General features: G+C 40.1%; 1 protein-coding gene across 1 annotated transcript; it reads left to right on the forward strand.

Annotated features, from left to right (window-relative positions):
- The first annotated feature begins 413 nt into the window (after positions 1-413).
- On the forward strand, positions 414-22,463 carry aldh1a3 (aldehyde dehydrogenase 1 family, member A3). Its single transcript, XM_079339782.1, has 13 exons — positions 414-539; positions 651-755; positions 1,143-1,283; positions 6,060-6,189; positions 8,863-8,924; positions 13,634-13,762; positions 14,687-14,800; positions 15,878-15,980; positions 17,269-17,453; positions 17,659-17,823; positions 19,856-20,013; positions 20,241-20,315; positions 20,423-22,463. Exons 1-13 carry the CDS (start codon positions 450-452, stop codon positions 20,490-20,492), a joined length of 1,527 nt encoding a protein of 508 aa, XP_079195908.1. The 5' UTR covers positions 414-449; the 3' UTR covers positions 20,493-22,463.
- Positions 22,464-22,943: the final 480 nt, after the last annotated feature.

Here is a 22,943-nt window from a genome sequence, read left to right on the forward strand (position 1 = left end):
TTTTTTATAATCCTATACAAGAAATGGATGAGCAGAGAAAATATGCTGCCATTGCATTGCTAACTGGCAGCAGAAATAGTTGATTGCGACATAAATCTGACAGGGTAAATAGCCAATTATAGTTTAGATTGTGTTTAGTGTTGGCACTGGAGGTGGTCAATAACATGTAGAGTCCATGCCATCCCTGGACCACCCTCTGGGCACGCTCTTGATACCCCTGTCCATCATCTCCTTCACTGTAGGCTGCAAGGCCTTAATGACAAATCCTGTTGAATAAAGTGCAGCATGAATCCACTCTGATACAGCCTTTTTTGAGCATTCAGGGGAGGAGTTGGGCAATAATGTGAACATGGGAGGAACTCCACATTCTTATAAAAGCTGCTGGAGGGGCTGAGACAGCGTTCAGAGGAGACGGAGCACACCCACTGGACCTGTTTATCTCACTTAGAATGGCAAAGAACGGAACGGCAGAGAATGGAGTGGCAGACGAAATGCGTGTTCCTCAGCCTGTCGAAGTGAAGGACATCACACACACCAAGGTGAGGAGAAGGGAAAAGAAACTTAAACTGCTGCACATGAACTAAAGACGGTAGGCTAATAGTTTCAGAGTGTTTTAAACTTTAAAAAAAGGAACGTTTTACTCCTCACAGATTTTTATCGACAATGAGTGGCACACATCCAGCAGAGGAAGGACGTTTCCGACTTTCAACCCAGCGACAGGTGTCAAACTCTGTGATGTGGAAGAAGCAGACAAAGTAAGAGGGCGGCAAAGGCAGAGCGTTTTGCTTTTATTATTTTTATTTACTGAATATTGTGTAGTAGACTGACTAAACTAATGTAGGCTAACGTTAGGGCACAATGAAAACATTCAATTAATTTACTTGTTGATTTAATGTTTCTACTTTAATTAATAATTAAAATATGTTGCGCTGAGATTTAATATGTGGTCTTAATTAACAAAACAACTTTCACATCCCCTTACACCTTTACTGAATATGATACAGCAAGTGTTACTGTACATTTTCATCTGATAAAATAGACTTCTTCTTTTTTTAACTAAATGGGCCTAATGGAAGTGTAAGCGAGACGTCTTTCCATGACATTGATTGTTCTGCTGTGTTCTGCGTAATTCTCCGGTGCAGGAGGACGTGGACCGGGCGGTGGGAGCAGCGAAGGCGGCCGGGAGAAGAGGCTCTCCGTGGCGGAGGATGGACGCGTCTGGCCGGGGAAGGCTGCTGAACAAACTGGCCGACCTGATGGAGCGAGACCGGCTTCTACTGGCGGTGAGCACATCCCCTGTACCTTCTTCATGCTACAGTAGTTCAAATGTGACGCAGACTGTAGCTTTGGAAAGAAAACCCATTTGGCTTTAACCTATATTTTTTTCTTTAGTCTCCATGTTGTTCCAAACAGTAGCCATGTCTATCTCGTTCAACTGGGTCAGAGTTTAAATATGACAAAGACATGATCATAGAGTTGATTTCTTTCCACAATTTAATTCTCAAATCAAGACTCCTAATTACTTTTTCACACTGTTAAATGGACAAACTGTTAAATGTAACAGTTTGTCATGTTGTAATCTAAACATGAATTTAAAAACGACATTAATAACAATGTAATAAACTCAGCAATTTAAGAGATGTTTTACAGCCCTTAAGGAAATTTTCACTACATGACAATAATGTGCCCTTATCGCTCCCTGGCTGAGATGTAAATTGCTCTGTTGTAGGTCCTGCTTATGAGCAGGAGGTTAAGCACGTGACTGTAAGGAAAAAAATCATACAGTGCATAAAATCGTTTACACCATGAACTGATAAACTGTCTCTGATACGCCAAGTTTGTGTGCAAGTTTGCTTTGGTGATTCAGCTCATCATTCAGAGCTGGGAAGACTCTTGAAGTTGGGATTGCTGTAGTTAGAGCAGCGTTTTTATGGTTGCATTTGACTTGCTTTAATTATTTCTATTTTGAGTTTCAATACAAGTTCAGTGACAAATGATGAACCATTAGAGTTATCTCAAAGTAATGTTTTATTAATCCAAACAAAGTAGTCCGTTGTCGTTCCTGGGCCAAAGAGTTGGAATCATTTCTGATTCATTTTTCACAGCTACTCTGTGATAGTCAGGAAAAAGCTACTGTATAGAGAGACAGAGATCCCTCTGTGTACAGAGATCGGCAGGTTTAATGTCACTCTTTTTCTATTTTACTGTCTCATCTTTGTTGACATAAGGGAAGTTCTTATTAAATCTAATTCTTCACTACCATATTTATTTATTCTGTTTGGATGATTTGAAGGCTTGAGTTGTACTTTAGAAGAGAAAATGTTTCATATCTGCAAATGCAGAAAATAAGGTTTAAGACCAACCTGTAAATGAACTAAAATTAAATAGAACCAAGCACACCTGATTAACGATATATGAGATCTTTAGAAATGGCTGATGTGACAACTTTATGATTTCTTCTGTATTCAGCAGATTTAATGGTTGAAAGAAGTCTTACATTTCTGCAGGTAGGTAAGTAAGAGTAGAAAACTTCATTAGAAGTTGAAGCATTTTATTAAAACCTTCAAGTGTGTTAAAAAGACAAACATGTAAGACATGTTGGATTTAAATAAATTACCAAACAAGAGCTCTGTGGTTTGTTAAATGGAAGTTAAAAGTGGCAACAGAGATGCAGAAAAAGAAAGCAAATTACAACAATGGGCTAGGCTGTTTGCAGTGCTGTAGTGAATGTTTTTGTTCTGTCTTCTGTCTGTCTTTTGTCTTCCAAACAGTTGTAGTTTCTGCCGGATCTTTCTTCATCCTCTCTTACAACCATAGCTGTAAGATCTGAAGCAACACTGGGCTCATTTTGCTTCCAGACTGGCCAGTGGTTTAGATCTAATTCCTAACATTAGAACAAACTTGTGTGATTTTTTCTGCAGCTGAAACACGTCCACCTCCTGTCATGATGTCGACTTGTTCATATCAGGGATTGGCTCGTGTTGATGCCTGACATCACGGCACTGCGACTCCACCCGGCCTCTCGTCGTCTTTGTAGTGATTGCTGGATGTTTCTCTCAGACATTTCTTGGAGTGAATTCCCTTTTTTTGACTCTGTTTAGCTGCCAGCTTGCATTACGACTCAGATCCGTAGATGAACCGTCACAGATGTGAGGAATAGAAGCAGATCGCATGTGACTGCTAATTGCAAACATGCTCTGGAGTGGTAGTGTGCAGGGTACGGCTAATCACGCTAAACTCCAGCTCTGTTGGTGGAAATAAGGACCAGATTTAGAGCTCTTAATGTACAGTAAGCTGTGCAGTGGTCTCTGTAATGGCTGTAGAGAGAAGAATAGAACAGAATAGAGATGTTATGATGTGTTCACAGTACAGTGCAGCTACATGCTCGGCTTATTGTTGCATATTTATCTATTGTAACAGTGGACCACAGCTGCTGTTCCACCCTTAGCTCCACCTCATAACTCACTGAATTTGTTAGGCCTCAGATTGATTCAGCTTTATTGAAGTAATTATTTTTATTGCATTATTCTGGAGAACCTTCCACGGCGCTCTATGAGCCGACATCTCTATGTAATCGCTGTCAGCCTGCTCCAGTTTTAGAGCTGGCTTCCTCTTTTTACACTTTTTGTTGTTTAAAATAAGGTAGAATAAAGGGTTGATCGTTTCTCCACACCGCTCGTCCACAGACACATCTAGTATAACGTCAAAGTTTTATTCCGAACATCAAGTAAAATGTTATTCTTCTGGGAATAATAAGGTTAAGCACAATTACTAGGGACTATGAACAAGTACTTTGGTACATGCTGAAAATATATATTTTCTAACCATGAAGTTGGTTAGATGTCTCGGTGGTCCTCTATGTTTCCTTCAGTTTGTCTTTAAGACAGCTGTCCATGCTGCATCTTTTCCACAGTCTTAGCTTAGTCGTGATGGTGGATTGTTCTACAGCTTGAAGAACTGCTTCAAACTGCAGAAACTTTGCCCCTCCCATAAAACTCTACAGGAGCATATCTCCAGTCATCTGTTTTTCATCATTAGCTTGTCTGGACATATGACTCATCATCTTTGCTCTGGTGTCATCACAACGATGTGTGCTAATATGGTTAGCAAATGCTGTGAAGTGAGACTGCCTGTTTAACGGCACTTAAATGGCAAAACACATTATCGTTGTCTTTGATTTCTTTAAATGTGGCTCTCCTCCTTGGAGTAACGTGACTGGAGGCGTAGCTGTCGTAAAGCAGTTGTTTCCATCATCTTGCTCCCTGCACACGTGTGTATGTTTGATCAAATTGAGGCCAAAGCTGGAGTACCACCTCTGTGTACCATTTATTAGTTTCAGTTTGGCAAACCCAGAAACATTACTTACACATCTTCAACTTTGTTGAACTATTGTAGCCTTTTACAGCGTGGATGCTCGAGTGCTGAAATGTTACTCAAGTAACAACGTCAAAAAGGAGCTTAGTAATGAGTATCTATAGTTACCCATTGCTAATAATTACAATAAAAAGTTTCAGTAAAATACATGAACACTTATCAATCATAGGTCAAACATTGATAAATCTGTCTGATTTCATAAAACCAAAATGGTAGCAAATGAAGAGCAAGCTCTTAACACAGATATTTTATTAATTTTCCGGATCACTTAAAGAACTGAAAACTCCTGAAACATTCCTTAGTTTGTATATCCATTACAAATCATTGCAAACAGTTTATAATCCTTGCCAATGGATTTGTAAACTGTGCCCACAAATTTGAAACATGTGGGTGCCGATTCACAATGGATAGCCATTTAAACAGTTCCCAAAATGTCCCACAGTTTAAAAGTCTGTGTGCACAATTCAGGAAACCCAAAGTTGAATAAAAATCTGTGCGTATTTGTCAATGCTTGTTTATTTTTTTGTAAGTATTGGTAGGAAATCGGGAGCGTAGGGAATGCCATGCATAAAGGGAGCCACAGGTCAGATTCAAACCCAGGTCCCCTTCCTAGAAGATTCTAGCCTCAGCAGATGGGGTGCCACTTAACCACTTGACCATCTGCACCCCTATTTGGAATAAAGTCTTAAAGTCTAAGAACTAATTTCAAACATTTTTCAGATAAATGAGCGATAACATCAATGAGTCAGAAAACACTGCGATGTCTTGTGGTTTTGATAGCTTGCTCATTTTAGCTTTGAAGAGATGGCAGATATTATGATTGAATCTAAAAATGTTTTTTTGTATAGGTGTGTGAAATCCCGTCTATGCAAAGACATAATTTAAATCAATTTTACTTTCCACCTTGGAATAGAGTGGAAGTTAACGACAACGTTCAGAGAGCAGTTTTAAACCTTCCTGACAGAATATGTCAAAACAAGACGACTCTGTTTTCTTAGAGAGACAACGGGATGCTGATGGTATTTTTTAAATGCTCTATAATTCGTTCATGTTGACTGCAATGAATATGAGAAGCATCTCACTGTTAACGCGTGTCAATGTGTGATGATGAATCTCATGACAGAAGTGCATTCTTCTAGTCTGACAATAGACATTGAATCACATTTTTAGATTTAGCCTTTAACAAGTTGAAAAGTTTACTTTTAAACAATTTAAATCTTCTTTGCAATTTAAAAATGCTCACTGGGATGTATTCTATTGGAGATAATTATTTTAGGTTTTCTGTCATCGATTAACATGTTCCTCCATTTCACTCTTAAAAAAAAGACTTCTCTGACTAAATAAGTGAGGAGATCTAAAGTACGTCATTATATTACAGGATAGATTGTTTGGAAACAAAGGAACACTTTACGTCACCATCTGATCACCCTGTATGATGTCAAAGAGAAAGTCATTAGTTATGAGGGACTTGAAGAGACAGAGAGTGGAAAACTCAGGTTGATCAAATTTAGTGAGGTCTTCAACAACTCTATTTTATTTTGTAAAGATCCTGATGAAGATCTTCTGGACAGTTTTCTGACTCTCGTGTTTCATGTACAGTTACAGTGACCAACCACACTTCTTCACTGTAGTAATGTCTCCGCTGTTGTATTTCATCTGAAGGTGTTTTGTTTCTGAATGTGCAGACCCTGGAGAGTCTGGACTCAGGAAAGCCCTTCCTGCAGTCCTTCTTCATCGACCTGGAAGGCAGCATCAAAACCCTCCGCTACTACGCAGGCTGGGCCGACAAGATCCACGGGAAGAGTCTGCCAGTAGGTCAGTGTGTGTGTGTGTGTGTGTGTGTGTGCGTAGGTGTGTAGGTGTGTGTGTGTGTGACGTTGTCTTCTTACTGTCACACACAAATACAACATGGCACACAAAAAGGAAATATGTGTCACTTTCACTGTCTGGTTACTCCCAGTCGGGACTCTTGTGTCTGTTGGAGCCCTTCAAAATATAAATGTCAAGAACGAGGTAATGCAGAGATATTTCCAGCTTTTCAGAGTCTGATTGGTTTATTAATAAACTGCTGAGGAACTGACTCATACTTGTGTTTCCTCAAGGGCCACTGTTAGGCCAGCAGCCCTTTTTCAGACTGCTTTGTTCGTTAAAGTGCTACAATTAAGTTCAGCCGTCATCACCTATTCAGATTGGTTCCACAAACACAATATTGGTGTCCCACTTTATGAATTCAGTAGTGTGAACTCTCAAGCACAGCACAGCAGGAAGGAACTCCAACTAGACATGTGCAGTCAGGCATGCATGAAAAAACTCTGCTGATACCGTCTCGCTTCTTTAACACCTCTGTTACTACCTCTGACGACGGTGCAGCGGTGGGTTCACTTGATCCCCCCATTACGCCTTCGTGCCAGTCTGACTGGCACAAACTGTAGTGTTGGACCCATGAAAACAGCTATAAGCCACTGCTTTGGTATAAAGTGTGTCAGCCCTCAGGGGCCCCCTACTGGACTGGCCTACTATACAGTTACCTGCCATGCCTGTTGACAATCAACACATCTGACCCCTGAGTGTGTGATTACAGAAAAGCTGCTTTTAAAGATGTTGTTACGGAACAACTTAAAAGTGCTTGTTTTCGTATTGTTTGGACTTTCCCCCTGTTTTGTAAGGTTGTCTTTTAATGTGATTGTGTTTGGCTGCTGCTACGACCAGGTACCTCTTGTAAAAGAGATTTTTAATCTCAATGGGATTTCCTGGTTAAAGAAATGTAAAATAGAAAATCTAGAGAATTATAATAAAGTTGGAAAAAAAACAAAAAATATGGAACAGTTTGAAATATGTGTGTGACTGTTTAAACCGTTATATAGAGTCCAGATGAAAAAAAGGTTACTATGGGAGCCCTAATACTGTTGTGTGTGTTCTGTGTATACATGCATGTATGTATCATTACATTGCACCCCCAGGAGAAAAAAATGCATCAATTGTGTGCAAAATTAAGAGGTTAAAAAAAAAAAAGTTTTCTTTTTTAAAAATGTTTTTCTCTTGTAGTAATTAAACACAAATTGTAAAAACATGTAATCCAAAGACGCCGCCCATTGATGGAGACCCTCAAGCAGGTATCCAGGTGCACTCTTTGAACCCTCTTGTGAAAGTCAGATTTGGCATATAAAAGTAAGCTAAAGCTATAATTAATGAAATAAAAAGTTAATTTGTGGTATACTGTTTGTACTACTCTTGCTCTACCCTCTTGTCCAAATTTGAATCACATCTCTACAACCTGGATTAAAGAAACGAGACATTAGCAGAGTGATGCTGGCTACTATTTGATGACATCATACTACGTGCTGCACAAAAGCACATTTTATTAATTAATTAATGTTCAGTATTATAAATACTCAGAGTATTAACGGCAGCTCAAACAATTTAAGAACAATTCAACAGACATCAAACTTCACAGAGAAAGTTCAGACGTGGTTTATGGCCAGTTTAAATGTAGCGGACACACAAGGAGAAAGTGGACCTCTGTTTCTGTTTCTTCTTTTTAACAATTTTTACAAATTAATAAAAACCTTTTTGTAGTGAAATTACTGATAATTCCATGAATTTAAAACAAAAAAAATTACAATGTTTTTAAAGAGTTTTATACAATTCTGTAGTCAGATTCGTAGACATAAAAGTACATTTTGCTGATAAATGAAAGAAGTCTACAGTGCACATTAAGAAACTTAGGAGGACTTTGCTGCACATGTCCCCTCTCTGTGGGCAAATGGGTTAATGACTGGTGAAGCAGCAGAGACTTGTCCCGGCTTAGGATTGTCCCCGCCACTGGGTGGTATCTCCTTCACATGGATGAGTATAATCGGAATCCTTCCTCTTCTTGTCAGATCCTACTTTGTGTCTCCCCTGTAGCAGATAGACAAAACACGGCTGCCTTTTTCCTCCTGATTAGATCCTAATAGAGAGCTGAGAGAGGAGAGGAGCTGTAGGACAAAGGAAGAGGAAGACGCTCAGATAGGAGTCAGTGATCCGAAACGGTCTGTGAGGATTAACCCGTCAGTGAGGGCTCAGTGCCTCATCGAGTCGCCGTGTCTCTGAACCTGGGATCCTCACTTTTTATACCAGAGCAGACTGACACACGAGGTGGTTTCATTCACTCTGTGAACTGCAGAGTGGATTTTACAAACATGCTGCAGAGGTATCTACTCTATAGACTAAGGTTGTTGCTCGTTCTACTCGTTGCTACAGTTGCCTCCCTGTAAACCCCCCCCCCCAAAAAAAAAACCATCCTATGTAAAAAGACAGGAACACAAACACAAAAGACATGCATTTTATCTGCGTGAGAGCAAATCAGTGTTCAGGACAGAAAGTTTTCAACCTGTCTTTAACCTGTAACAACAACACTCTGCAACGAAGAAAACACTGAATAGTGCCTGAACTCAGTCCTTCAGTAAACAAACTGATTGTGTCCCTCTTTTTTTTTTTTTTTTCCAGATGAAAACTTTTTGTGTTTAACCAAACACGAGCCGGTTGGTGTGTGCGGCGCCATCATCCCTGTAAGTCCAGAAGGTTCTGTTTTTAATTTATATGCAATAACGTATGACAGGAATTATTATGACTGTTCTAATAACTAAGACTTCAGTGACGATAAAAAACATGAAAGTGTTTATTAGAATGAAACAAACCACATATATACATACTTTGTGTCTGAGGATTAATTAATTTAATCAGGATTAATCACTAATCATGGCATTTTTAATCACGTTTGCAATTAACAGTGTAAAAACCATCTTACCAGTGTTTTGGTTTGTGAATCAAATTGCTTTAATGAAATGTAATTTATGATCTTGACATTTTACTTATTTTTAAAAAAAATATGTAACTCTGACACCGAGCATTTAAATTTGATGCTGCAGTCCAAATTCAAAACAACAGGAGACAACTGTGTCCCACGCCCCCTACTCTCTAGAGTCAAAGTGCAAGCATATTACCATGTCACCAACACTGAAGCTTCAGTGTTTAGCCATCTCTTCAACAGCCTTGAAACCTGTCTGTGTTTTAACCTCTCTCTGTTTTATAAAAGCATCTCCAACTAGTTTGAACACATATCTGGTTGTGGAGCTTAGTAGAAAAAATAAAGCAGAGTTATTTCTGAAGCAGTTTGCTTGCCTGCTTCCATACTTCCACACTTGTTGGTTTGCCGTTTGCCTGGCAAACTGAGAGATATTCAAATTTCCGTATATGGAGTGCCATGAAAACTACCTACCTTCTCTGGTCCAAATAAATACAGCCCATCACTGACTAGAATCAAAACTTAGGACGAGGACATACTTGCTGCTTCATTGTTGTGAGAGAAGCCAGTATTTCAACATAGCATGTTTCCGCTCTGCCAATGAAAGACATCATCCTTCACAACAGGGTCTGTAACACGTCAGTAACGAGACTCTTCTCCTCTGTCTCCCCTGGTTATGGAACAAACAAGCTCCATTTGATCTGCTGAGTCACTTTGCACCTTTAAGAAAAAGCTAAAGACCCAGCTCTTTCAAGATTACCTACGACCTTAATTATATTAATGATGTTTTGTTTGACATGATGGTTTTATGCTGGTTAGAACTCTCAAGAACAGCTGTGGTTGTTGCTTTGACTCTATCCATTGCTTGTGAGCGCTTGTGTGTCCGATCGGCTGTTCATTTGCACTTACTGACGTTGTTTCCTCCTCTCTAGATCCTTGCTTGTTTTGTACTTACTTTCTAGTGTATATTGCTTTGGATAAAAGTGTCCTAAAAATGTACTTTAAAAACGCTTTCTTAATGTCTGATGGTTTAGCAGTAAGTCATCTTGTTATGTAATTCAGTAGATATGTTACATATTGCTCCTTTAATCTTTACTCTCTCTAAACAAAAACCTCCTCGCTTCAAACCCCTTCAGGGATATTCTTACAGTAACACATGACTTCACTGCTGTGCTACAGAGATTTAATTTCACACACTGAATATATTTTCTTTAGATATGCTTTCATCAGTTTTAGGGTGTGACAGTGTTTGGTGTGTATTGTGTTGCTCAAAGTCAAAATCAGATTTTTGGACCCTGAAAGAATACAGACGTTGAGTCTTTATCTTTGAGCAGGAGTGTGTAACCCTCATGTCGCTCTGGAAACAAAGGAACAAGACGTCTGTTGTTTGACGTGGGAGATTATATCATAAAGTGAAATTCATCCTGAAGGACGTTGTGTGATTACTGAAGCTGGCACACTAACAGCATGAGTCATTGTGAGAGGGAAACAGAAACCTCTCTGAGACCTGTGATCCTCGAGTGTTTCCAATGTGTTGTAAAAGTTAACAATGCCTGAACAATAAACAGGCAGCGCTCACATGGACGGCTGTCTCATTTAAGTTGAGGGCCTCATTATTTGTGCATTAGTTTCCAACATGGAAACAATCAGCAGGAGAATAAAGGAGCTCTTTTTCTGATTTTGTTTACTGTGAATCATATTCAGCCCTCATGATTTAAAGCTGCAGTTACTGTCCTGTAAGATGTCTCCAGATCAACTCTGAAGTGATACAGTGGATTATGATCTGAGGAAACATGATGTGTGTTGTTTTGATTATCAGCTCCAGATTTGTCTTCTAATGCAGCTCTGATTATGTTCATTTTAGGCGGTTACAGTGATGACTCAGCAATAAGCTGATGTTTACACCAAAAACAAATGTTTAAAGCATTAAGAACAATGTTTTTGCAAGGAGATGCTTGAATTGCAATTTGATTGGCTTATTACAATTTCACATTTTTTCAAGGTCTGAGCTGCTGATTCTTGATTTCAATTGGTGGTGCAACACATCACAAATCTTTTGTATCAGATCGTAGGTTTTTTGGATCCAATCCCCTTTCACCATCCACTTTACCGTAACCCCGTGGAAAACATCATGGGGTTAAGGAAAGATCATAAAGGACTTAGGGAAAGGCGATCGCATTTCTCTGACAATCATTTCCACTTGGCGATGTAATAATGTGGCAGCGGTGGAGGTTAGTGACGTGGGTCTGCCGTGGGGACACTACTACAGTTTTCTGTAAATGGACTAGTAAAGTCTAAAAAATGTTCCCTTGTGCTTTCTTACCAGTGAAATAATCTTAACAATCCCAATAAATAAAGAAATAAAAGTAATACAAATAAAGAAAAATACAGTAAGAAATTATAAATTCAATCTGAAACCAAATGCAGATCGTCTCCACATTTCTCCTCCAACAGATCCTTTGTTTTTGTGAACAGTTGGGTGCGTGAGTCGCTTTGAATGTTGCAGCTGCAAGGAATTGTGGGGCGACATTATCTAACCTCCTTTCGTAAAGGATGGTCCAGTGTTTCCTATGTTGAAGGAGATTGTAAAGGAAGCACTGATGCACCTTCTTTTTTTTTTTTTTATTCCAACAGCTCTTATCATGGTCGCCACTTATATGCTTCCGGGTCATTTCACTCAGTTAGGAACCTTCCGAAGCAAAAAAAGACAATGCGAATGCTCCCTCAGTGTTTTTCCTCTCACTTCACTCCAGCTGCTCTTTACGTGCCTACCAAGACAAACAAGTCAGTACAGCAGTAGATCATTTTACATCTACTGTACACTGTACTTAAAAGTCTTTCATCCTCCAATTTGTTCTGTCTACTGGTGATTTCTAGCGTTGAAGTTTCAGAGTGTCTTCCTTCATAATTTCCTGTTGACCTCTGTGACTTTATGACTCTTTCTGTTGTGGCCATGTTTGCTCAGAAGTGTGTCCATCTACCTGCTTGCTCTCTTTCTTACAACACAAAGCAAGTCAAGACCGACAAATTTATCATTTAAAAATGAAAAAGTATCTGACATCGGTGAATAAGAAATTAACTTTCTTTGTTGTAATAAATGTCAAAAACTTCCGATATACAAAGGGCACAAAACCGGCCCGTCTGGGTTGAGACAAAACACATGTTCCGTTCTCAATGATCAAAGTAAGCTCTCCTTCAATAAAGCACCTCCCCCTGCAAATATTGAACAACACAACATAGTAATGAGTCACACTTTGCTGTAGAGACATTCAGTAAGACATCAGGGTTTAAATGTTCTTGCTGTGTGTCAATTATAGATGAAAGTGATGTGTATTTAAGTTTAAATATAGAGCTTTGCTGCAGCCTTACAGTGTAATGCTTTGTGCCCTCTCATCCTGTGCAAATGAGTCAAAAAGACAGTTTAATTCACAAAGTACACACAGAGGGTTTTATTGCTGTACAGAGAAAACAGCCTCTCTGTGGGCAGGTGCGTCTTTACGCCGGGCTCCCAGAGTACGGTGCACAAAGACACTGAACTGTTATGCAGTGAATACGGGAAAATTGCCCCCATTATAAACAAATTGGCCTCACTTCAAAATGTGTCTAATTCACACAGGCCATATAACACCCACATAGCTGAGAGCTGGTGCTGACTCCACTGCAGTATTTATCAGTGATGTCCAACAAAAACTTCCCAGTGATCAAACTTCAAATGACCCAACGTTGCCATCGACCGCAATAACTCTTAATGTTGTCAAAGTCCAAGCTTTAGTCCTGTCATTGCGAAGTTGCAGACGTCCAATGCATAAATTCCAATGCTGCCAATGTTTTTGTACAGTTTAGACGAAAAGTGTGCAGGAGTTTGTCTGCAATTTTCATCAATTAAATACTTGATATGATACAACATTGGGTGCCATGTTATTAATCAATCAATCAATCAATCAATCAATCAATCAATCAATCCTCTATTTAATCTCTTATCAAAAAGATATCTCTTTTGTTCGATTTATCATATCATACCATATCATAGTATCATATCAAATCTAAATTCTGGTATCAATAAAAATGTCTCTTTCCTACATTGAGAACCTGGGTAGTTCTTTTTATTATATGGCTTTATGAGATAGTTTGTCAATATTAGTCACAGAAGACTAATGGTCATCTCAGCCCCTTCAAAGAGAGACCGGTCAGAGTAACAGAAGCTACTTTAGGCTGTACATCGCCCTAATGTGGGAGATTGATTTGTGAGAAAATGACCCAAGGATAAAACCGTTTGATTCACTGCGATAGACTGATTAATTCTGGTCACATCCAGGTTATAGAGACACTGTTCAACATAATGTCCAAAAAAAATGGATTCATTGAGACGTACCTTTTAAAAAGACTCGACTTAAAATGTTTTCTGTTCAACAGAATGATTTTGTGTTTTCTAAATTAGTTACTAGTTGACATGTTTTTTCTTGTCTCTGTCAGTGGAACTTTCCTCTGCTGATGTTCGTGTGGAAGATAGCGCCCGCCCTGAGCTGTGGAAACACTGTTGTTATGAAACCAGCTGAGCAGACCCCCCTCACAGCGCTGCACGTAGGATCCCTCATTAAAGAGGTAGGTGGCTGTATTAACAGACTTAGTGAGAATCTTCTCAGAGAACTGCTAACTCAGCTCAATAATATACATCATGTCCACGCTTAGCAGTGATTAGTTAATAGAAAACTCTCAGAGTGACTCATAGTGGGGAAGGGACAAAAGCTATGATGGGGAGGTGTGGCATGTCCACCATATCCTTTAAATATGAACTCTTCTGTGTTCTGGGTTCTGTGTTCACACTGGTCAAACTGTTCTTGTCAAACGTCACTTTTTGCACCTCAAATCAGGGATTGCAATGCATGATGGTATATATTGCTTCGATTATGTTACGTAGTTGTTTCTAATCTACTTTTCACAATGCATTGTGGTTAATAAGTAATGTGTGACTTTATATATGGTACAATAATACTCACTTCATATTTAGAAAACGCTACAAATTGTATGTTTAGAAATGACATAATTTCATTTTCTGATCCAACCTGCAACTCCTCATCTTTACTGTATGTGGACAACACTAAGCCCCATCAGCATTAGAGTACAACTCTGTGCAGAGTTAGGGTGCAGATACGGTCGCTTCTCTCGACATTCAGACACGATGCCAGAGCAAATTGCATGCAGCAAGACAACCTTTGGGGCGATTTATGATATTTAAATTAAATGCTTTGTAAATTAAAGGTTGAAATGGAGCAGATAGAGGGAGTAAATATGGACAATTTTAGGAGCCATTAGCGGACACAATCATGCCCTGATTTGTTACCTAAACTAAAAAAATATAGGCTGACATGTTGAAATTGGGTTAAAGGTTGCTGTTGTTTTTTTTTTTTTGTGCTCCATTATTTATCATGGGAGTAAAATGTCATTCTCTCAAATCTGGCACACGAAAAACAATGGCATGTACATATAATGATGTTTCTGCTCTGACTGGCTGTCATGACATCTTAGGCAGGCTTTCCTCCTGGAGTGGTGAACATCGTTCCAGGGTTCGGCCCCACAGCCGGAGCAGCGATCGCAAGCCACATGGACGTGGACAAAGTGGCCTTCACCGGCTCTACAGAGGTGTGTGAGTTTAGGACAGTTCACTCCTACTCAGTGTTAACTGAGACAACTATTTTAGCCACTAGTCTTAGAATTTAAACCAAAATCCTTTGGTGTTTTAGTTATCCATCCGTTATCTTACCGGGGGCTGGAGCCAATCCCAGCTGTCAGCAGGGTTCACGTTTGTCAACAAGGCCCAATGATTTTTAAACTGTTTTCAACATGTTGCATACTGTTTGCACAAATCCCTTTGTGCAGTTTAAAAACCCTGTGCGCATTTTCCAAATCTGTGTGCACAAATCTGTTTGTGTAGTTCACAAATCTGTGCACAGTTTACAAATCTGTGTGTGCAGTTTACAAATCTGTGCACAGTTTACCAATCTGTTTGAACAGTTTACAAATCCTTTTGTATAGTTCACAAATCCATTTTGATCGCAAGGTAAATATAAACTTCATCGTAAGCCACCCATGTCTCCTTAGTCTTCCTTGTGAAAGGTTGAGCATCAACAAATATTCTCAATAACAGATACATCTGATCCTCACTCTGCTTTAATTTAAAATGAATAGGAACCCTGCCATTGTTGGGCTTGAAAACACTGTTTTAGTAACCAATGGGTGATGTCACTGACACTGCATCCATGTTTATATGCAGTCTGTGGAGCAGCCCAAGGGTGCATGGAGCTAGCTGCATGGCTAACTGAGCTCAGTTGCTTACCCACCTATCTACCAGTCGTTTGGGTTTTGGACTTTCAGGAGTTTGGAGTGATAAGGCCTGCAGGGGGGAGATGGACTGGTTACAGTAACCCCAAAAACAAATGAATCCAGTTTGACTTTTGAGAAGACTGTAGCGTGGTGTTTTCGGCTGGTTTGGCTCCAGGTTTGCTGTATTTCTAAGGTCACCCTCTGTCATCAAACTATGCCACTTTCCCATCTAAACAATAATTTCACTTCCAGGTCTCCTTCATTCACTCACTCACTCACTCACAGTAATAATATACTGTTCCACAGAGCGCACGCTATAGGCTTATAGCAATGCTGTTTGAGACTGGATTTGCAGTTTAGACTTTGTGACAAATGTGTTTATTGTGATGTGTGCAGGTGGGAAAGCTGATCAAAGAAGCAGCAGCTAAAAGTAACCTGAAGAGAGTGACTCTGGAGCTGGGAGGGAAGAATCCCGTCATCGTGTTTGCTGACTGTGACTGTGAGTAGACACATCTCTGAGCTCACTGCTATAAAACTGATCTGCACATGCACACTAAGTAACGACTGGGGTATCTTTTAGGGAAATGAAAGGATTAAGAAACCTGTTTCTGTCACGACAGCACATAATCAGAGTTTTAAAGAAGGTCAAGCTGGTCTGGCGCTTTGCTGATTGACACTGCTGTCAGTTACTCCCAATGAAAATGGAATAAAACAATACAAATCTGTCTGGGCTTTGATGAGGGGGTTCAGAACAATGAAGAACCAGTTTGGAGCAATGCATTTGAACAAGTCTTCATTACTTCCCTTTTTTTTTTTTAAAACTGTGAAAACAAGTCTCAGAATAATAATCACTATCTCAGAATAATGTTTTAGCACCTGAAAAAAAAAGAGAAATAAGGAATGATAGCTAATAGCTAAAATAACGAAACACTGGCTCAATATTGTCTCTGTACGTCAAGATAAGGACATGACTCAAAACAAAAGTTAGAATCCCCAAATCATGAAATACATTTTGCAATAATTTGTGTTTATCTAATTATATTGAGAACCTTTTTCAAAATAACCTCGAATCTTGTGTGCATACAGTCCATGGGGCAAGAAATAAAGGTCACATCCCACTCCCACTGATCAAATTCTCCTGATCATATCCTGCTGCCTTCTCTCATCAGCTTACTCTGATTTATTGGGGGAAAATACCAGGGGTCCAGAAGAAGAAACTCTGGATAAAGTCAGAGTAAAAACTGCGGCTGTTTACGTTCACACATGCAGCTTAGCTCGAAAACTTCCACCACCACCTCCACGCTGTCTCCACCAGCCCTTCTGAATGTCAGAATATTCTTCAGGACTCAAGCAGTTCAGTAAAAGTCATTCAAGAAGTACATTTTCAGATGGCAGCAGATCTCAGATTTTCTATTTAAATCGAAGAATACAAACTAGCACACAGTCGTTTGACATCTTTGATTTTGTAAAAAGACAAACCTTGGGTTAATAAATATTACCTGGAAAGTGATGCTAAGACTTTTTTTTGACTTGGGACGAGCAAGGCTGAACATGTGATCGCTTTGTGAGGCAGCTGACATACATCAAAGAGTCTTTTTGATCACCATTTGGATTATTAAGACTGATACGGTCAAAAAAATCATCTGAACATTATACATGATGAAGTTCAAACACAATAATTATATTCTAAAACTGTTTCACAGAAGTTTTAATGAGTTACCTTTCCATTCTGTGTGTGTGTGTGTGTGTGTGTGTGTGTGTGTGTGTGTGTGTGTGTGTGTCCACAGTGCATCTGGCTGTGGAGGAGACCCAGAAGGGAGCGTTTTATAACCAGGGTCAGTGCTGCACTGCTGCGTCTCGAATCTTTGTGGAGGAGAGTATCTATGAGGAGTTTGTGCGCCTGAGCGTAGAAAACACAAAAAAGATCGTAATAGGAGACCCGCTGGACCCCCGCACATCACACGGGCCTCAGGTAGGACACCCCCATCATAAATAATTATAAAGAGTAGTTACAAGTAACTTTTCTGGTGCACTGGACGGATCATCATCCTGCAGAGCTGCATTTTCTTCCATCTAAGAGCGAGATGGGTACATGAATACAATCCCAACATGAATCCTCTCATATTTAAAATTGTCCCTCCCTCTCCCCCCTTCTTGTGTGACTGATGTGTCTGCAGATCGACCAGCAACAGTTTGATAAGATCATGGATCTGATAGAGAGCGGGAAGAAGGAGGGAGCTAGGCTGGAGCGCGGAGGAGCCGCTGTGGACGACAAGGGTCTCTTTATTCAACCCACAATCTTCTCTGGGGTCAAAGACTATATGAGCATTGCCAAGGAAGAGGTGAGGTTTTTGTTTTTTTTTTACATCTCAGTCTGACTTGGTGGGTGGTTGGGTTTGCGAAAGTGAAGCCTGACACCCTGTGGAACAAAGACAACAACACAGGCTGTGCAGAGACGCAAGATGCACAGAATACAGGAAGGAGGAAGGAAAACATGGGGACTGTTTAGTTCTACCAATCAACACAACTTCATCTTTCACACGTGATCTTTGAAATGTCTCGAAAATCTCCAGTGGTGGAGTATGAAATGAAAAGCATGCAGTTAAATGTATTCTGATGTCATGTACAGAGGCTACAGCTTTGTGCTTTGGCTGAAATAGGGCTTTGAATGCACTTTCTAAAAGTTCATTTGCTTTTGCGTTTTCGTTGCCTTTGTTGCCTCAGGTCTTCTTGGCCAGTCTTGATATCTTGCCCTGGGCTGCTGACTTGAAAATGGCGTCTCGTGTCGTATCATCAAGATCCAGCTATAAGTCCAACACTTCCCCCTTTGATGGACAGAAAGAATGCTGGCCTCTCGATACCCGATCCTATTCCTTCAGAAAAGGACAGAAACAGCGTCTGTTTTTTAGATGTTTTATTTTTCTCTGGAACTGCAGCCACAGCCACTGTTCGACATCCCCTGCACATGGGTGGCTATGGCTCAGTTGGTAGACTCGTTGTGTCTCAACCGGAAGATCAAGGTTTGATCCCCAGCTCCTGCGAGCAGCATGTCTGATGCATCAGGGGCGTATAAATGTCCAGTAGATGCGACCGCTTGGTGATTCTCTGTGGGATACATAAAGTAAATCCAACGTAGTCCATACTTCTACAGCTGTAATATCATTCTTTTCTCCATTTTTGGTTGTTGTGATTTTTACCTGGCGTTAACACTAATATGACATTGTTTGAACGCAGTTGACAAAAGGGAAACGTCTTTTCTTTTTATTCTGGCAGACTGACAATGATCAGTCGAGGTGGCTGTCTTTAACGCTGCCCAGGACACATGAGCGTTCACACTATCAAACCAATGTGGACAAATGCTTCCCAAACCCCCTCAGTATGGAGCCTGAGTGATCAGACCTCACTGATGAGATCACCTCATTGGTGCTTTGACACATTAAGGCTAGCCACTTGGAATCAGTTCACCTAGGATGATTGTTAATCCAAGCTGAAAACAGCCCTAAAGTCATTACAGTGGAATGTTTACAACAAGACAAATGAAACAGAGTTATAAGCTGTAATGACATTAATGACTTTGTGTCAATGCTACGTTTGATTGCATGTATTCACAAAAGAAAAGAAAATACAGGGACGCCGGTGGTACAGTCCTTGTGTGGGTGACCCGGGTTCGCATCCGGCCCGTGGCAACCATACCCCGTCTTTCCCCACCCTCTCTCCCACCTTACAATCTGTCCACCATCCTATACAATAAAGGCTACAAAGGCAAAAAAGAAACCTTTAAAAAAGTAAAAAAGAAAAGAAAATACTGGTGAGCAGAAAACCAAGATGAAAAGGGTCAAGCAGCGTAAGACGCCAAGCTCAGAGAGTGAGGAGAGGATGATTTGATTGTCTGCATCGTTCTGATGCGTTATCACGAGGCGCGTGTCAGGCTCTGTACTCAGGCTTCTCCATAGGTACAGGGCCAAGTGAAACCTACTACAACGGCTACGGTGTAGATTAAAAGCAGAAGTATAAATCAGGGCCTACAGTGAGTCTTTGTGGTGTTCAGTTTTAGATGGTTGTGGTCACACCAGTCCTATGTTCACCTGCTCGTTCTCCCTTATCACATCCCACGACTGCTGAGTGAGAGTTTTTGGAGAAAGCAGCTGTACGTTAGACTATTTCTGACTTCACCTGCGTCCTCCTTGTTTTCTCACGAAGCAGCTCTGGTTGGATGTTCTAGAAAAGTAAAAAAGCAGCATGCTCTTACTCTTGTCTGCTGTGTTATCATTGTGACCAGTGTGCTGTTTCTGTGTTATAAATGCATCCATATGACAGATAACATGTGCTGTATATATCTGTGACCATCCTCTGCTGCTATGTGTCCCCTGTCAGATCTTTGGTCCTGTGCAGTGTATATTCAGCTTTAAGAGCCAGCAGGAGGCCATCGACAGGGCAAACAACTCACAGTACGGCCTGGTGTCTGCAGTCTTCACCACCAGTATGGACAGAGCTCTGACTGTGTCTGCAGCTCTGGAGAGCGGCACCGTGTGGTGAGTGTGTGACACAGAGCTCACGTTTTTAAACCAAGCGCCTTCAAACGATGACGACAACAGACTGATCTAAAAAGCAGACATTTGTTAGGACACCTTTTTTTTCCCTATAAATCCTTTGGACAAAAATGATATCAAACTAGCAGCCATGTTTAAAGGCACCAGATTTAACAAATGAAAACCAATAAAGTCACACGACTCTTTTCTCTTCTTCTCTTTCTTTGAAGGATCAACTGCTATAACGCCCTTCATGCACAGGTTCCCTTCGGAGGATATAAGATGTCAGGAAATGGACGTGAACTGTAAGAATCTTCTCTGTCTCTTCAGCTTGAATCTTTTATCTTTTTCAAGTTATCTCTGCTCGCTGTGCACCCTCTGATCCCCTCCTGTGTTGTCTCTTGGCCCTTAGAGGGGAGTACGCCCTGGCTGAGTACTCTGAGGTGAAAGCAGTGACCATCAAACTGAGTGAGACCCTGTGAAGAGAAGAGAGAGAAACATCAGGACATAACATACATCTTTACAACACACACACACACACACACACACACACACACACACACACACACACACACACACTCATGGCCTCAGCCAGGCTCATACACATCAGGGTGATGACATCTTTAGAGATCATGTTAAAGGGGTGGAGGTTTCTGACTGCTGACTGAGGAGGCTCCGTTTTTATACTGTAACAGGGGTCTCAAAATACATTAGGTGTTTAACCCCTGTTTCTGTTTTAAAATGCTCCCAGTTGAAGATTTCCTCCTGTTTCTTCAGCTTTCAGCTATAAGTGAGAAACATGTTTTTTTTTACACAGACAGGGGTTAACACCTAAGGAATGTACTCGGTAGCTAGATAACAGGATGATATTGGTCTGTTGAGCCTAAAGTCAGAGTTTTTCAAATGACGAAGCTAGCTAGATCACCATGGTAACTGACTCCGTACCAGGTAACGTTCAGAGCTACAGTTTAAATTCAGCTGTGCAGTGTTGCCTTTCAAGAATAATTACCTGTGAATGTCTTCTGCGGGCATTACAGATCTTCAGATTAAGAAATGTGTTTTTGGAAACGTAACGTTCAGTTGTAATGTCAAAGAAGGAAGCTGTGCCGTTAAAGTAACACAGAGCTTACTTTATGCATCACGACATGGAGCCTAAATGCATTTAGTTAGAATACCTGTTTATCTCAGGTAAAACTAGCATGTTTAATCTCATCAAATCATCCCCGCAGTGAAAGAATGCTGAGAAAACAGCATCTTCAGAAACCTTTCATGTATACAGTTTGGTCAAAATATCCTGAAATCTGTTCAACACGGCTGGTATTAACATGACCATTGCACCACTAGATGTCACTGTTGTCATTTTACACTGATGGTGGACAGTTATCAACTAATCATAATTATCATAATATTTGAAAAAACTTTTCATTTTTTTATTTTGCAGATTAAGTTCCGTTAACAGAAGTTATTTTCAGCTGTTAGTCTGTTCAGAGACAAAAAGGAAACAGTGTATCACACACTGCGTGAAGAAAGATGCTTTTCTGAGGGGCCACTTAATCTATTTTTAATGTCACCTGCCCAACATAAAGAGATCCTCACCACAGCGGTCATGGGTTCAAATCCAGCCACAGCACTTTGCTGAATGTCCTCCTAGCACTTCCTGTCTCTTTTCAGCTCTCCTATCAAATAAAGGCAAAAAAGGCCTAAAAAAAAGATCTTTACAAAAAAAAAAAAACCTTAAAAGAAAGATGCTTTTCACTGTTTGTTCACATAGGGTTAAAATGTCATTTCTGACATGACATTTTGATTAGTTTGGATGTCAAACCCTACAAGGATGAACTTTATCTCTCTGTGGTAACCAAATGGCGACATAATTTAAGTTACAATTGAACTAGTTTTCATGTAGTGTAAATCTTACACCAGAATTTTAGACAGCATATACACAACTGCTGACAAAGGACACAAGGGGTCTAAATACTTTCACCACACGGGACAAGAAGGAGAAGATGTGGTTTGTTGTATGCTGACTTATTTGATGTCCCCTGACACAGGATTGTTAATCACACAGAGTAATGACATTAGATACATAGAAATAAAACGTAGTACTTAATCAACACTGATAGGATTTTTGTTTGGTTCTGTTCATCAGAAACACTGAGATAATGTCTGCCTGTATTCGTGGATATAAGCAGATCCTTTTCACTGATCCTAACCTGTGTGCTGTCATATGAATGTCCTCTGTGCTGCACAGATTGTTTCTTATCTCAGCTAAGGTAACATTTACCTGGATGATAAAGTTTTTAAACTGTAACAGCACCAATGGTGCAGTGTTAGTGTCAACTTTGTGTGTTTTTTTATACCCACATGTTTATATTTTCACATATGGAAAACAAATCTGTCTGCATTTTCTCATGGTAGTTTGTATTTAAACTGAAATGTTGAATTAAAGAAGAATTAAATCCACTCTGTGTGTCGGTCTTTGTACCTGATAAACAGAAGTTCATCTTTTAGGCCAGAAAGTCACATTTCTCAGTGGATGTGTGTAAGCTGGGAAATCTAAAACACAGCTAAAACAAGGGGACAATCCCTCATTAAGGTTTTTATCTGTCAACTAATCAATCAGTCAATCTTTAGTTGTAAAGCCAATTCAAAACAAATGTTATCTGAAGATACTTTACAAAATGAGTAGATCAAAACTGTGTTCTTTGTTGATATATTTGCAATGATTCAATAATAATTCAACACACAGACCTATGAAACCAAAGTAACAGTGGCAAGGAAAAACAGGCAACAGGCAGAGGCCTATTCCAGCTCTGGCCACATGTTGAACAGACATGCTTAGACTTTGTTGGGCTTGAACAGTGGGATGGATGAAGATGACGTGACATGAATGCATACAGATTGAGAGCGAAGAAGAGACAGGAGCTCAGTGTCCC

Source organism: Symphodus melops, assembly GCF_947650265.1.
Source record: "Symphodus melops genome assembly, chromosome: 3".
NCBI classification, from domain to species: domain Eukaryota; kingdom Metazoa; phylum Chordata; class Actinopteri; order Labriformes; family Labridae; genus Symphodus; species Symphodus melops.